This window comes from Urocitellus parryii, chromosome 9 (assembly GCF_045843805.1).
Source record: "Urocitellus parryii isolate mUroPar1 chromosome 9, mUroPar1.hap1, whole genome shotgun sequence".
In the NCBI taxonomy this organism is placed as follows: Eukaryota; Metazoa; Chordata; class Mammalia; order Rodentia; family Sciuridae; genus Urocitellus; species Urocitellus parryii.
Genome location: NC_135539.1, coordinates 84,129,567 through 84,146,477, shown reverse-complemented (window position 1 = coordinate 84,146,477; position 16,911 = coordinate 84,129,567). Strand labels below are relative to the sequence as shown.

The following is a 16,911-nucleotide window of genomic DNA, read 5'->3' as shown; positions in this document are numbered from 1 at the left end:
TTCAGTCCTGCCTTCGGGATACACGAGGACTCTGCTGAGAACTTGTCATCTACTTGACAAAGCAGCGTTTCTTTCTTCAAGAAAAATTGGAAATATCTCCTGCCATTGGCCTTGAATTTCTGTTTTCCCTTCTTGTTTCCATCTGATGTTCCACCAACCAAAACCAGGGGACAAGCATTGTCCCCACCTTCCTAAAGGGCCTGCAGATGTAGGGGGCAGCCTTTCCCTTGGGGGCTGCCCTGCACTAGCTCTGCCCTCTGTAAATCCCTGGTGGCCCGTGAGTAGCAGCAGCCTGCGCCCCAGTCCATGTGGGAGTCAGAGGACCCAAAACTGCTGCCTGGAAAGGACAAGCATCGGAGAAACATGTGTTTGGGTGTGTGTGGGTCTCTAGCAGCACCCAGATTCACCGGGTCTGCACCTGGTGAGCACTTACTGTATGCTCAGACCACGATGCACCCTGGACGTGAACACAGTGGAGTTCCAGAAGGTGAACAGGCCAGGACTAGCAGGGCACGAGGATGACAGCTGAGCCTGGGAGCTCACATGTTTTCAGAGCAAGCACTGAAACTCACTGCCCTGCTCCCTCCCAAGAGCAGACACCGACACCAGCACTTCCCCGGGTGCTGACAGCCTCACCCAAAGTTCACCTGAGTTGTGTAATTCCAGGATTGTTTTGAGCCCACAGCATGAGGACGTCTGGAGCCATTTGGAGACCTCTGTGGAAGCCAGGGCGAGGGACATGCCAACACAGAGCCTGCTCCTGGAATGGAGGCAACAGCAGGCAGGTGGGCTGGAGGAGGCCGCCTTACCCCAGCTCTCAGACTGCTTCAGGTGGAACTCCCAGAGGATCCTCACTCTTCCCCCCAAAAGCAGTCTTCTTCTACCTCCCAACTTTCTGTCCTCACCAGGGAAATGTTTCCTGTGAAAAATGCTAATTTCATTTCTTAAAATGGCTTCCTGGTGGCAGTTTCCTTCTGTCTCCACACACCACCTCCAAGATCCCCTGGAGGCAGCAGTTATGAGATAGCATCTAACCTTCCTGATCTGGTCTGTTGTTTCTTCTAATGTGTCATCAAAATGAATTCTCTGCCACCTGTATCTTGTCACCACATCTTGACAGGGACAGCTCTCTGTGCCTCGCATCTGTCCATCTGACCTGCTTGTGCTGGTCAGCTCAGGCATGCCCCAGGATGGATAGCTTCAGGAAAATTGTTTTCTGACAGTTCTGGAGGCTGGAAGTCCAAGATGGAGGCGTGGGCAAGGGTTGGCATCCAATGAGGAATCTCTCCTGGCTTGCTTATCTTCTCCCGTGTCCTCCCTGGCCTCTGTTCTGTTAGTGTGCAGCTACTGAGGGATTGGGTTCTCCGGTTCCTCTGCTCCTAAGGCACCCACCTATCAGGTTAAAGCCCCATCCTTTGACCTCTCTTAACCTTGATTACTTCTGCACAGGCCCCACAGCCACCCCAGGCATCAGGGCCTCAACCTGTGAATTTGGGGCAGACAATCATTCAGCCCATGATACCCTCATTCCAGGACAGCAATGCCAGCCCCAAAGCCCACATGTACTCCAGCTGTTCCAGTTGAGAAATGAAGTCTGTCCTTACCTGACATACCTGTTTAGCACTGCCCAATTCAGACTGAGCTCTCAGAAACCACTGCCCTGATCAGCTCTGAGGGGGAGGAGGAGGAAGCTGTCCATTCTTGCTCATGCTTTGGGGTGGGCCAGACCTGAGTGGAACTGCTTCTCGGCTGCCCATCAACCTGTGACCTTAGAGACAGTTACTCTCAGAGCCTCCGCTGTCCAGTCTGCAAGATCTGCAAATAATCGTCCTGACTGTCTCCATCATGGTGGGGGATGTGACGCAGGACCTCTCCCAGCAAGTGGTGCATGTGCTGTGTGTCTAACCGGCTCCTGTGCCTGTTTCCGCCTCTACTCCATCTGCTCTACTCGGGGTCAGCGTCCAGCTTCAGTTGTTCATAGATCCCTTTCTTTCCCTGGGACCAGTGCTAGGCAGGAGCAGAGATGAGGCCTCAGCCATGCATGAAGAGTAGCAGTGTTTTCTTTTTCTTTTTTTTAAACAGTTGATTTTATTTATTTATTTGTTTGTTTGTTTATTTATTTATTTAGGTGGTGCTGGGGATTGAACCCAGGGCCTTGTACATGAGAGGCAAGCACTCTACCAACAGAGCTATATCCCCAGCCCCAGTAGCTGTGTTTTCTGAGCCAAGGTTCAGGAATCCACACAGACGGTCCAGCAAGGGTGGGTGGACGTAACAGGTAGGGAGATGAGACATGAGGATTGCCTTTGGATATGAGGGCATGAGTTGGCCCAGGACTTGTGATGGTGCCTTCTGCAAACCTTCCCTTTCCTCCACACCATTGATTAAGAAAAGAAGGTCACACATAACTCACTGAACAAGTATTTAATGAGTAGATGAGAAAAACAAAACCCCAAATGCATTTTGGGAAAATAAATTATAATTGCAAAAGATCATAAGCAAAAGCTTTCTTCCAAAAAACTCCTCATCTTGAAAAAGCTATTTAACTTGATTTTATAGTTCTATAAAAGCTATTCAGTTTGGTGGCCAGGTTCTGAGCTGGTGTATCCATTGGTGACCAATAAATGGAAAATCGTTCTTCAAGCCTTGTCTTTCCCTGGGCAGTCCAGGAAAAGAAAGAAGGGTGCGAGGTAGTCTGGTTCCCTGAGCAGTTCCCAGCTGTGTCTCCTGGAGATGGAATTAGAAGCTCTGACCCTCTAAGATGTGGGCTCTCGAAACCCTGGACTAAGCACATCCTCCTGGGAAGAGCTCTGCCTTGTGCAGGGGTAGATAAAGATCAGAGGAAAAGTGGCCTAAAATGTAACTAGTCCACCCATATGAACTAGTCCCTATGAACATGAATCTATGCATCTTCACAAGGACTTACATTCGTATGCTCATAGCAGCATTATTCACCATAGCCCCAAACTAGAAGCAACCCATTTGCCCTGATAGATGAGTGGATAAACGATATGGTATCCATGCGATGGAATACTACACAAGCCTAAGAAGGATGAACAGTTAACATGGGCTACAACATAGATGGACCCCAAAGACACTGCTAAATGAAAGAAGCCAGAGGTGGGAGTCTGCAGGTCTTATGAAATGTCCAGAATACTCAAGTTTTAGAGAAGGAAAGCAGATCCCAGTGGCCTAGGGATAGAGGCTGGCAATAGGGGGCAGGAGGACTCATTTTGGAGTGATGGAACTACTCTACATCTGCACTGTGGTGATGTTTTTCTCAATTCTGTGCATTTGCTACACATCACTGAACTGCACACTTAAAATTACTGAATTTTATGGGGTAAAAATTATACCTCCATAAAGCTATAAAAGTATCTGTGTGGGTCCTGTGGACGCAGATGCCAGTTGAGAGGCCTTTCCCACTCTCTGCTTGCAGGAGACTTGGGCATGCCAGCCCGTGGTGTCTTTGGCCCTAAGACCCTTACCCTAAGGACAGGGCTCTCTCTGGAGACTTCTCCATGGAAGGTGTCAGCAAGGACCCACTTGTTCCCAGGGAGCTGGTAGAAGAGATATTGGTGTTTTCTTGAAGCACATAAGAGCCATTTTATAGGCCATTTCAGGAGACAGTAAATGATTTTCCAACCTAAATGGCTTTCTCCTTGTAGAAATGGCTTCCACCACAGGGACATAAGAAGCACCCAATTTGTCATTTTCTCAGGGAAAAGCAGTGGATGGTTCGTGGACCCAAAATGGGCTAGTGGCTAGGCTAGATCTCCAGCTCACCCTCTGTGATCTGGACATTGCCTCTGGGTCCTGTTTCTTCTGGAACAAAGTGTGACTCCTCTGTAATTCCCCTAGGGACTGGCATACATCGTGACTGTGGGGGAGGTGGGACTGACACCCAGTTTGCCTGGCAACCCTCAGGATTCTGAGACAGTTCAGAGGGACTCGTGAGCTCAGGCTTGGTGACGTGTCACAGTGCAAGGAGTATCCCTGTGCAGAAGAGGGCATGCCCCCCCACACACATATACTTACACACACACACTGTTACACACACACTGTCCCACACACTCTTACATCACACACACACTTACACTCACATATTCTCATGCATACACTCACACACCAACACACTCACATACTCTAACACACACACACTCTCACACACACTTCCAAACACACACACATTCTCTCTCTCTCTCTCTCTCTCTCTCTCTCTCTCTCTCTCTCTCTCACACACACACACACACACACCATTCTGGCAACAGTGCTTAGAAGGGCCCACCTGCCCTGCAGATATCTGGGGGGATTAAGTGGCCTAAACAGAGCATCTAACAGTGACACAGCTACAGGGAGATGCTTGGAACCACACAGAGAATCTGTCAGCACCACCGTTGGGACAGGATGTGATCTGTGTCTTGCTCCCAAGCTGCTACCTGCAGGACAAGAGTGGAATTCAAGGTACAAGAAGATCCTAAGCAGATGGTCTGCTAGCAGAGCAGGTGGAGAGTGAGACCAAGGTGACACAACGGGACTCTAGTCATACACTAATGGCCAGAGAGCTGTGTGAGGCTCAATCGTATTGATTTCCTGGAGGCACTGCCTCTCTCGGCTCTAATGGAGTGAAATCAAACCGGCAGTACTTGTCCTGAAGCTTAGGAGGGGGAGTCACAAAAGTTTCCTGCACTTGAAGACTTGAGAGGCTCTGAGGAGGGATAAGCCCTCCTTGCCATGACTCCATGTCTGAAACCTATTGGGCATTACCTGGACAGCTCGTTGAGGTCCAGTTGGGGAAACTTGGCCTGCATTTCAATGGTGGATAAAAACAGTGCCTGAGGACTGTTTGTGGTGTTGCTCTTCCACGTTTCAGCCCTCTGCTTGCACTTCCTTCTGAAAGGAGGGTCCCTTGACACCTGGATTTGCTCCTGTCCCTTCCACAAACCTGGAAGTTTCTCCTGCTGCATGATTGAGCAGCCCCATGGGGCGGGGTGGGGTCCGTGATGCTGCTGCCCCTGGGCAGGTCACACACGCTCTGACACTGGACGAGGCTCCTCCCTAGTCAAACCCTTTCTGTCCGGCCAGGCTCAGCCTCACTGCAGCCTACTCTGGTCACTAACAGGGCACACCGGCCACGCTATCTTCACGACTGCTGGTTACGGTTGTGGTTGGAAGTCTCTGCATTTTGCACATAACTGTTCTTAATTCTTTTTTGGGTGCGTCCTGTCACTCCCACAGTTCCTGAAGGACAGTGATCACACGTTGCACTTGTTCCTAAACTAAAGCTGTGGACACAGGGCAGATACTTCCTGCCAATCTCCTGTCCGGTGGAGATGTTCCTGGGAGTCGTTACTGCACACAGCCCAGAGAGCTTTATAAAGTCTGTGCTGGGGTGTGTTAGGTTAAATGACTGCAGGACGGAGACAACGCAACCTCGGTTTTGCTGAGTGAGTGGGTCTGTGTCCGTTTGTCCTGCACAGGACCGCTGATGTGTCCTTGTGTCCTGCACAGACAAGAAACTGTAGAAAATGCAGCAGCAGCAGCAGCAGCAGCAGCAGCGAGAGCTCTCTTATTATAGGTTGCTTTTCATTCTTGCTTCTCAGTACTTTTATAATGTGTTTATAAAGAACGTTTTGTATTTATAGAGGGAAGAGGTATCTGGAAGTATTAAGAATATGTGAGGTGATGAAACTGATATGTGATTATTATTATTATAAGAGACTCAATGCAGTGACTGGAGGGTTTGCAATGAATTAGGTTTTGATGTCTGTTCCTTTTTAAGGGTCTGTTCCACTGTTTCTCAAAGTGTGTTCCAGGGCACACCAGGACCTACCACAGATGTTACCCACTTAGTTAAGTTAGCAGGCAGGCACGCAGGCTGTAGCAGCCTCCTGGGAATTCACCATGTCTGTGCCCTAAAGATTCCTAAAGCAAAGAACCTGTCAGTTCTATTTATTGTTTTCCAAACTTACCAGCAGCCACAGACTCCTTTTCTCTTATCATTCCTATTACCGTGTTGCACATTTGAAAACACGGTTCAATCTTACATGTTATTTTTAAAGAAGAGTTATGAGTTTAGTTTACAGAGTCTCTATTTTTTGTGCATTATTGATATTCCCTTGGTTGGAGGATTGGAGAGGGCACAAGGCTAGAGAAAGGCTGCTCAAGCACAAAGCCATTTCAGCAACATAAAATCACAGGATCCGGTGGCTTTCTCTTTCCCTGGGAATGTGGCATAGCACCAGCACTCAGGCCCCTGTGTCCTAAAGCTTAATTTGCCATAACAGCACATTAACTGAGGAAATGTGCCCTGAGCTGAATTTGTGCAGCCTCCCCCGGAGTCCTTAAGTGGGGGTTTTGAGGGGGAGGCCGAGTCTTCATCTCCAATTGTCTTTCCAGGGGAGCTGGGGGCTGGGCTTCATTGAGAGAGAAAACTCCCTGCCCCCCACACGCACCCAGTTATCCAGTAATGAAGGGCTGCAGAGGCTATTAAAACTGGCAGGTAATCGGGGTGTACACTGAATCTGGGTGCTTCTACCTAGAATGGAATTTACCTTAAACTGTGGGAATTCACCATGAGCAAAGTTAAGAAGTCATGGTGGGAGGACATAAAGTGAAAGGCTGGAACTCTGTCTTTCTGTCTCTTGTGCCCGCCCCACCCTGCAGCTGCTGGGTGTCAGCAGCTCCCAGGGGGACTAAACACTTGGTTTTCCAGGGCTTCAAAATGGATATACACACACGGGAGAACCAAGAGATTACATACTACTAAAGCAGAAAATGAAGACAACAGAAATCATGTTAAACAGGCTTCGAATCAGCCTTTGACTAGTCACGTAGCACTTGATGATCTTTGACTAAGACAGACACGGTCGAGGCTGGCAGTTAATGACAGGATTAGTGAACACCCACTTAACAGCCTATGTTGAACCAGGATTTTCCCCATAAAACTGTTTCAAACAGCATACAAAATTTGGGTTAATGTTATTAAAGATCACGAAATGACCATTAAGTTTAAATGATGTGTAGAAACCCTCATTTTCTGTACCCTGGAGTGAGGTGCCCTGGCAGCTGGGTGCCCATTCAGCTCAGTGCCGGGCAGAGCACACTGGGGCAAGTGGGCTGCCTGCTGGAGGGCTGCCTCTGTCCATGGTGACTCTGATACCAGCCACAGATCTGTTTAACTTTCCAGCCGACTGACACACACACAATCATGAATGAAAAGCAAACAGTGGAAAATAACGCCTTTCACCTCCTTGTACTCTGCAGGAGCAGCTCACGGCTACAGCCTGGTTTCCCCAAGGGACACAGCTCTATAATGGAGTGTCCTGTCTGTGGCCTCTCACACACTAGCTGCCAGAGGCTGCAGTTTTTAAGTAAAGCTTTGAAGTGGGACCAGAGTCCATCCACAGGAAGCTAGTTCGAGCATATGGAGAAAGGGTCCGTGCGTGGTCTCTGAGCATTCAGAGTGTGCCTGTCAGTAACAGGCAGAGGACCTCCTGTAAAGGCAAGGGACTCTGAAGAGGTCAAGGCCTGGAGCCTCTGTGTAGGAAGTCCCTTCCAGGGCTGCCCAGCTCACCGAAGCTGCAGCATGCTCTGAAGTTTCCCAAACCGAGACAGGTCAACTGTTGGAATCAAGTTCTGGTTAGGAGCCTGGGGAAGGCCTGAGACTGCGTTTCCAGCAGGCTCTCAGGAAATGGGGTGATGGAGCTGGGATGGGTCTACTTTTGGCACCCAGCACCTGGCTCTGGCGCACAAGACATGGCAGCTGCCCTGCGCCTGGTCTCGGTCTGCAGGCCCTTAACTGCCTTCTCTTCCCCAGGGGAGGAGCGCCCCCGGGAGCCCCCGGGCCCGGCGGAGGCCCAGGCGCCGGGCGGGGCGGAGGCCAGCGGGAGGACCAGCCGCCGACGCTGGACATGCTCGAGGGTGCAGCTGCACAAGACCTTCTGGGGCGTGGCTGTGGTGCTGTGCGTGTGCGCCTCCTGGGCCGGCTCCACGCAGCTCGCCAAGCTCACCTTCGCCAAGTTCGACGCGCCCTTCACCCTCACCTGGTTTGCCACCAATTGGAACTTTTTGTTCTTTCCGTTGTACTACGCGGGGCATGTCTGCAAGTCCACCGAGAAGCAGTCTGTGAAGCAGAGATACAGGTAGGCCCTCCTGACCCTGACCATCTGTCCCGGGCAGTCCCAGGACGCTGGCCCAGGTGGGAGGTGGGAGCCAGGGACAGTCTGAATGCACCTGCTCATTCACTGGGCCAGGACCAGAGTCCTCCTCACCCTGGCTGGTGAGCCTCTGCCCCCACCTCCAGCCCGCAGCCCTACCAGCTGCTTCCCTTTCTGTGAAGCAGGAGCAGGCAGTACCCTCCAGAGGGGCCTGAGTACTTCCCAGGTATGGAGGAATGGAGCAGAGCTCCTCCCAGCTGGGATGAGGACCTCGAGTCCCTGGAGCCAGGTGCCTGGGAGCAAGACATTGGCTCCTTTGTTATGTGATTGCAAGGTCTGGGTGTCTGCAGTGTGGAGACCAGAAGCAGAACAGTGTGTAGACTTCGTTGACTACATTGCACATGGGATTGATGCCCCTTTCCAAATAAGCCCAGAAACCTGACCCCATCTCCGTCTGCAACAGCCTGACTCCCACCAAGGCCCCAACCCTCCCTTGGAACCCCATTGTTGGTGTTGATCCCCAGCTCCTCCAGCTGATAGTGCACCTCATGTTGCCCAGGTGGAGAACCATGGGGGCTGTCAAGGACTGGCTCAAGTCTGTCTCAGTCAAAAACCCCAAGAAAGACTGCTGGCCAAGGTGTCACCATAGGCCCTGGAAACTTGTCTTTTATTAGTCCCAGAGGTGAACAGAAATTTCGAGGTGATGACAACCAGTGCCTTCTTCTTCCCCACCTCATCCCACCCCACCCCAACACATACCCCTACAAAATGGCCAAGTCCTGTCTAATGTCCACTTCAAACCTAGCCCTGTCCTGAAGTTGCCCTCCCAAGCCACAGATTAACTAAGCCCATCACTGGAGCCAAGGAGGAAAGCGGTTTGGAAATGGAATTCTAGATGGGATCAGAATTCTCTTGGGAACTCACCATTCTGTCCCCAGAGACTGGAGATGCAGGTGCCATACTCCTTAAAGGTCCTGGCTCCTTTAGAAGACCGGTTTGTAAAGTAGAGCAGGAGTTCTGGAGGAACAGGCCCTGGGGAGCCACCCTCAATCAGCTGAGACACCCAGCCAGCCTTGTATGTCCCCTCAGTGGAAAGGGTTTGGGGCAAATGTTGGGAATGAGGTGCGGTGCACAGAGCCCAGGACTGGGGCATCCTCAGGGCTGACTTCAACCAGTTGCTCAGAGCCAGCTGGAAATTGCCAAGAAGGCACTGAATGCCCCTAGCAGAGGTCTGAAAGCAAGTCTCATGCCCTTTCTCCACCATGAACTGGAGGAGCAGAGACGGAGGCTCCTTGCTGGCATCAGCTGCTCCTGCTGGAAGGACCCCCTCTTCAACAGTAGCCACTGACCTGAGCAGGTGCCATGGCTGTGCCTGGGGACAAGGCTGGCACTGTGGCCACTTAGGGCAGCCCCAGCAACATTTAGACTGTTGGGCTGGAAACCACACCTAAGGAGTGAAGCTCAGTGGTGGTTGAAAGATCAAGGTAGGGAAAAAAAAAATGTCACTGAAAGGGGCCCATTTTGCATGAAAAGACAGCACTCCTTGACTTCAGTCGGTGCCTTCCTATACAAAGCATCCAGAAAGAATTTAGAAAACCTTGCAGGGACTGGTGCATTCACTAGAGAAAGTGGGGGAGTTTGCAGAATTCTACGTTGATTAGTGAAGCCACTTAAAACTGAGCCCAGTTTCTCTCACAAAGCTCAGCTCTATTTGCCAATAAAAATCTTTCTAATTGTTAGCCTGTGGCTGAGCAGAGCTGCTCATTTTCCAGCCAGGTTTGGATATTCGGTGAAGCCATGCATGCCATGAGAAAGGAGAAGAGTCTCCTCTAGGAGGGGAGAGAAGAATTTGAATGTCACCACAGACCCTCCTAAGGAAACCATGACTGTCACAGCTCAGATGGGGAGTGCTTTCGACAGCTTTTGCATTGCCAGAATGGAGGAACACTGAAATGACATCTTCTATCTTCATGCCTTTATCAGAGTTAATGAGAGAGAGCAGATGTAGGACCTGCTGAAGAGATGGATTCTTGGCTAGCAGTCTTAGCAGGGGGCTGGGAGACAGGAGGCCAGAAGACACCCATTGCACAGAGAGTGGCCTAGCAGACAAGCTGGCTTTCCTTAGTTATTAGGAAGCAGTCAGATGGAAGTTTCTTTCTCCAAGCCCTCTCCGACTCAGCTGCTATCCCCAGATGAAGCCATAGAAGGCAGGTGCAGCAGAGAGGGAGGTGAAGGTCCCTGGCTCAGAGCTCCTTGGGCTTGCCAGCCAGGCCATCGGACGCAGGGCTTCTGGGTGGCGTGAGAGGCTGCCCCCCTGGGGAGCATCCAGGATAGCCGGTGCTGCTGGACGGCAGGCTGCACTGTGACCATAATGGCTCTGGAGTTGTTGAGTCTCAGTTATCAGTTTTTAAAAATGCTGATGATCTGACCCAGTGTAGGATCCAGACTCATCTGGCTACATGGAACTGACTGTGACTTGCTGTTGCAGCCCTGGTCCTTTGCCACTGGGGAGGGAAGCTCTGTGGACATGCCATTTAAGCTCTCTGAGCTTTAGATGCCCACTTATAAAAAGATGATTCAGACCTCGCCTTGTGCAAAATATTGCTGTGTGATCTTATCTGAAGTACCCTCTTATCTGCTGTCCACCACATAAATGCAGAGAAGTGTATGCTATGACTCCTGTGGGCTGAATGGAAGGGTGCACCATGGCTTTGCTCATCCGCCGCCTTGCGCTGGCCCATTCAAACTGCAGAGAGCTGACCCCGAGGTACCACACTCTGGTTCTCCTTGAGAAATCAACCTGCAGCCTGGTGGCTGCACAGGCCAGGGTGCTCACGATCAGACACTGGAGTCAGAAATTAGAACCCGAGTGACAGACCTCTCAGCCCCACTGACCTGGGATTTTGGCCCTTGACTTGGGGTGGTCCCAGCTCCTGGAGCACAGTGGGCGCCTCCCTCCCCCACGAGGGGCACTCCACCGTGTCTTTCCTAATGCTCGCTGACAGCTGTCTGACCTCACTGGATGGCCACAGGATGCCCTGAGGAAGCATCAGTGCCCAGAACTTGGGGACAGCGGGGACAGCTCCAGCCAAGGAAAAGCTTAAGTGCACTGAGTACCACAGTCTCCTGGACAGCTGTGCACGGCATCCGGAGTGGTGAGGATTCAGAGGAAGGCCACACCAGCTCTGCAGCTTGGAGATACTGTCAAGAGAGGTGTGAGGACACACAACCTCTGGGTCTTCTGACCCTGGGAGAGAAGGATGGGTTCCCAGGCCCCAGTGGCTGCTACCACCACCAGAATCCGGGCAGAAGCAGATGTGGTGCATTTGCAGTCATGTCAGAGGGTCTTCTGGGAGCTTCCAGCAGCAGCGACCTGTTCTCTGCTATCATGTAGCTACCCAATAAAGGTCACCGTGGTGGAAGTCTGGTGCAGTGGCAACAGATGTTGTCCTCTGCCTGCTGTAGTGTCAACCTTTTGTAAGCCAGCCAGTTGGCTCTGCCCAGGCACTGTAATGCCATTCAGAGCCGAGGAAGGGGGAGGGAAACTTGGATCTCTTGTAGTGCTACCCAAGGCTGGTGTGTGTACCTAGCTATACAGATTGCCAAGGAACTATCTTAGGTCTTGTGGCTGTTCAGAGTCTGAGGACCAGAGTGGAGTAGTTCCAACCTAGAGGTTGGTTTGTACTGTAATGGTTACCATGTCTTCTCTAGGAGATGTGCTAGGGATGCAATGATAAATTATCCCTGTCCCCAAGGATCCTCCAAATCTGGTAAACTAGGCAGGGTGTGTGCCGGGGAGTCCGGGCAGAAGCCTGGGTGCGTATGTCCTGGCAGAGTGGAAAGGTTTGTAGGAGGAAGTGAGCCAGGAAGAGCAGATGGCCCGCCAGCCGCTGAAGGAGGAGGTCAAGAACTCCCACGCAGACGGAGATGGAGCCCAAGGGAGGGCTCCCAAGAGTGTAGGAAGTGAGGCAGGAGGAAGGGCAGATGCTGGCAAGCCTCCTGCACCCTGCAGAGGAGCTTTGGCTCTGGCACATTTGTGGCAAGGACCATCAGAGAAGATGATCAGGTTGGATCTTTAGAAATCCATTGCTCCTATTGCTGTGTGGAGTGTGGGATAGAGCCAGCTGCAGATCGCCCAGTTCACCAAACTCTTCCTCCACGTCAGTGTGCCCAGGGCATGCAGGCAGATGTGGATGGCATGGATGTTGCTCCTGACCCTAAGGAGCTCACAACCAAATGGGAGAGAAGCCCAGGCCAAAACAGAAGGATGACTGAGGAGGTGGGCAATGGAGGGGACCAGACTGTCTTGACTGAAGCTTGGGCTCCAGCACAGGGTAGAGTGGGTCTCAGGCTTCACAGGCAGATGGAGACGCAGGTGGGAAGCACTCTGGGGCCAGCCCACAGCTGAGGCTTTAGTCTTAGGCACTGGGGGCTCCAAAAGCTTTTGAGCAAATCTGCTCCAGTCAGAGCTGCTTGGATTCATGAAGCTAATTTTAACTGGTACCACACATGTTCCTGTCTCATGTTAAGAGGTGGGATGACTGTCAGGTGTCTGTTTGGTGTGAGGGGGGTGCCTAGTTCCTGAGTAAGAACTTTGAGTGCAAATCTTGAAATATTACAGAACCAGGTCTCTTGCTTTGAACTGCCAACTTCCTCTTCAGCCTTCAGCAAGATCTTGTGTTGGTGAAAATCACTTCACAACTGTCATTTCCATCAAACTCCAGGATTCTGAAAATAAGTGGGAAATCTTCTTTCCAGCAAGTATTTGTACACATTTTCAGGCACAGCGGTGGGTGCCCTGTGGCAAGGACCATCAGGGGGATGATCAGGTTGGATCTTTAGAAATGTGTCTCCCTGCCCCATCAGGCCTCACCCTCTGTGGCCTTCTTTTCCTTTCTGGAGGGAGCCCCAGACACATTCCAGCCTGTTCCCACCAACAGCTGTTCATCAGGTGGAAGCCCCTCTGAAATCTGTAAGAGGGGCCCCTCCAAGCTGGGGAATGGAGGTGCTCTGTCATTCCCCTGGACCTGCCAAGGGCCTTCTGTGTGCCGGGGCTGCTCCTGGCACGGGAATATTTCGTGACCATAAGAAAGGAGCAGTCCTGCCTTGTGGAGCTTGCTTCTAGCAGGAGAGGAGTGGTGAACAGAGGGGACAGTGTGCCAGATGGTGTTGAGGCTGCAGGGAAGATGGGGCCAGGGTGCTGGAGGGGAAGCCTTGGCCCCTGCCTGGAACCTGTCTGAGCCTGTGCTCGCCGGCACCTCCTGCCTCAAGCAGAGGGAGCCCCAGGTGAGCCCTGGCTCAGTCTTTCCCTATTGTGGCCTACGATCCTTCCTTGGTGAGCCTCCACTGACTGCCTCCACTGCCCAGCCCCGCCGAGCACTGAGGTGGACGCCAAACAATTGGAACCAATGGGAAAAGGAGCCCCTTTGTGCCAGGAGCCTAGTGGCAAGGAGGCCTGACTCTCTTGGCCTCCAGTGGAGTCCAAGAGCCTATTCTACTCACTGGCTCAGCAGCTGGGGTGAAGGAAGGGATAAAAAAATCATGGGTTGGTTCCCCTGCCTCCACAGTCCCTCCTAGCACACACACAGCCATCCAGTTCCCTGTCTGTTCCCCAAGGACTGACAACCTATAAAATGGTGCACTTCATCCACAGCCCTTCAGCTGATGTCCTTGTCCTTTGTCTGATTTGTAACTGCTTTAGAAAAAATGGATGCAATGATTGGGTGCTGTGGTCTGTAATTTGGCCCATGTCTTTAGCCTAGGTCAGTAATGGCGATTATGCATGAGTATCCTCATGCCAGGAGATTTTGGTCAGGCTGTGCTGGGACAATTAGCATCCCCACACACATGCGCACACACACATGCATATACACACACACATGTAGGTTGTCAACTGAGCAGCCGTTGTCAGGTACAGCTGCCGCAGGGCACGTCATCAGTGCTTCATGGCTAAGTGGAAGGTCACAAGGGCCTGGGATCCGTGAAGGCTGCATAGGTTTGGTATTCAAGGATGCATCCGTGCGTAAACAGGGGAGCGTGGTCCACCTGCCCCATCGCCTTCCTGCGCCTATGCTGGGCCGCCACTCTTCCATCCTGTGGTCATGCCTCATAGCTTAGCTCCTTTGTTTCCCTTCCGGCTTCTCCTCCCTGCACCCTACACTTCAGTAAACAGCTCTGGCTTCACCCCAATGAGCCCGAATGGCAGCCCAGCATCCCACAGACAAGTCCAGAGTGTCATATTCCACGAGTGACTTTGGACCCTGAGGCAAGGCGGAACTGCTGCTCTGCCTCCTGGCCACCTTTGTTTTCCTCTTGAGTCACCTTGCCTGCCAGCCCCAGGTACCTAAGGCTCTGTTAAACCTTGACCAGGTAACAGGGTCTGACCTGGAGGTTCTGCAGTTCCAGGTCATCCACCGTGTACTTTCAGAGTCTGTTTAGTTCAGCTGCAGCAGGGTTATTTCAATCAGGTTGAAATTTTGCAAAAGGTCAGTTCCAGTTCTTCTGGATGTGTAAGATGTGGGTTTAAAGAGGGCAGCTAAAGGGCTGGGCTGGGGCTCAGTGGTAAAGTGCTTGCCTAGCATGTATGAGGTACTGGGTTCGATCCTCCGAACCACATGAAAAAATGAACAAAAACCTAAAGGTATTGTGTTCATCTATAACTCAAAAATTTTTTTAAAAGACGGCAGGTAAATAACTTCCATGTCAGAGTACTTATGGCTTTTGGGGGTTCAAAAATCCCCAGGCTGGAATTTTCAGGAAGAGCTTTGGCAATATTTTTAGCACAAAGTGCCAAGGTCCCTGTGAAGATGTTCAAAGTCAGTGTAACGGGGGCTCAGAAGGTGGAAAGCAAGAAAGGGGAACTTCCCAGAGGAGGGGTCTTGAGGAGCTGTTAGTGTCTGCATAAGCCAGATAACAAGGGTTCATTTGCAGCTTGCAAAGGGCACCGGGAATCAGTGCAGGTATGTACAGGTGTGTGGGTGTGACCAAGAGGCTGAGGCCCATCCAATGTCACCTGGTAAGACTAAGCCATTTCTTACTTTCCATGTGATTCTTATTCATAGAGTCAAGGCTAGTGAACTAGCTCAGAGGCACATTGAGCCTTAAAACTCTCACATTTAGCAAGATGTTTTAAAAGATCATCTTCTAAAGACTTAGAAATATCCGAAAGGGACTCTGAGGATATTCTGATCTAAATCATTCAAATTATCAAAGAGGTCACAGATGCTCTAAGAAAGAGGGTAAGATGCCTTGTTCTCTTCAGCCCTGGACCTTTCCATAATGATACCAAGAAAAGATGGATTGATGCTCTTTCCTCATTGGAAGGAACTTGGAGGCAGCACCCAAGCAAGGTTGCGCAACAGTGGGGAGAGTGCCCATGCTGGGAACACTGTGACACACAGGCTGGCCATTAAATATCTGGGATTGGAAACCACACTGTCTTCATCTGATGCATGAATATAGGAAAAATCAACTAAAAACTCTAAGCCTTAGCTGTTACCTGAAAATTGAAGACTATACTACCTGCTTTTGAGGGTTGCTATTGGGATCCATACCCCTCCCCTGGGTTCCATGGTTCCTGTGTGGATCATGTGTTTAACTGGAACAGAATTAAGTGTGATTGTGTGAATAAATTCCCAAACTGGTTCAGAGACTTCCTACCCATATTTGCAACTTCAAAATGTGTATCCCAAAACTCATACAAGCCATGGCTCCTGCTCTCTATATAATGATGATGATTATAGTGGTGGTGATGGTGGTGGTACTGGTAATGTTAATGACTTTTATGATAATGATGATGGTGGTGGTAGTGACGATGGTGGTGGTTGTGATGGTAGTGATGGTTATAATAATGATGATGATGATGTTCATGGTGACGTTGGTCATGGTGATAGTAATGGAGTTGGTCGTGGTGGAAGTGTTCCTGGTGGTGATGGTTATGATAATGATGGTGATGGTAGTGGTAGTGACGGATGGTGGTGGTTGTGATGGTGGTGATGGGTATGATAACTAGGATGATGTGGTAGTAGTGATGTGGATCATGGGGATGATAATGGTGATGGTGATGACAATGGTGGTGATGGTAGTGATGGTGATGATGGTGGTAGTGAGGTGGTGATAGTGATAATGATGACGGTGGCGATAGTGTGTTGATGGTGGTGATGATGGTGGCAGTGGTGGTAGTGGGGTGATGATGATGATGATGTGTAGTCCCAGATGATGAGTCTTTGTCCTAATGAGCATGGGTCTTGCAGCTGGTGTCCAGCCCACATCAGGGAGGCCAGCACTGGGCTCTGTCATTATTTTAGATTGCATGGGGGAGACATGTTTCTTGACAGAGATGAGCTTTGACAAGTCTGACAGGAAAAGGGGTGAGAACTGATGTGGAGTAGGCCAACACTGTGTTGTTGTTCTAGAACATGAACCAGAGCCTGAGGAAGTACGAGGTGATGCATTGTCTAGAAGATCAGGTCCTCTCGAGCTCTTGATGCTCTTATATTTTTGAAAGCTGAAAAACAAAAAGGGGAAAACCTTCTGCTACCCTGCAGACACAACAAGGGACCACAGCGACACGCCCCTTGTCCCATCACTTTTCTCCTGCTGGCTCTGCTGTGGCCGTGCTGATTCAGCACTTGCTACCTGGGGTGCCCAGCCCACCCTTCCAGGGAGCCCAGCTGGCAGTGTTTCCCACAGCACTCTCCCTGTTCCCTATGCGGCCTTTGAGCACCCTCGAGTGCCAGACCTACACTGGGTC

General features: G+C 50.9%; 1 protein-coding gene across 3 annotated transcripts in view; it reads left to right on the top strand.

Annotated features, from left to right (window-relative positions):
• The window catches only part of Slc35f3 (solute carrier family 35 member F3), a 249,550-nt gene that overhangs the window by 175,021 nt on the left and 57,618 nt on the right, over positions 1 to 16,911 (top strand). For all 3 annotated transcript variants that reach the window (XM_077802608.1, XM_026412916.2, XM_026412907.2), the window contains one exon: positions 7,820 to 8,144. In XM_077802608.1, coding sequence (XP_077658734.1) covers positions 7,820 to 8,144 — 325 coding nt within the window. The remainder of the gene's footprint in view (positions 1 to 7,819; positions 8,145 to 16,911) is intronic.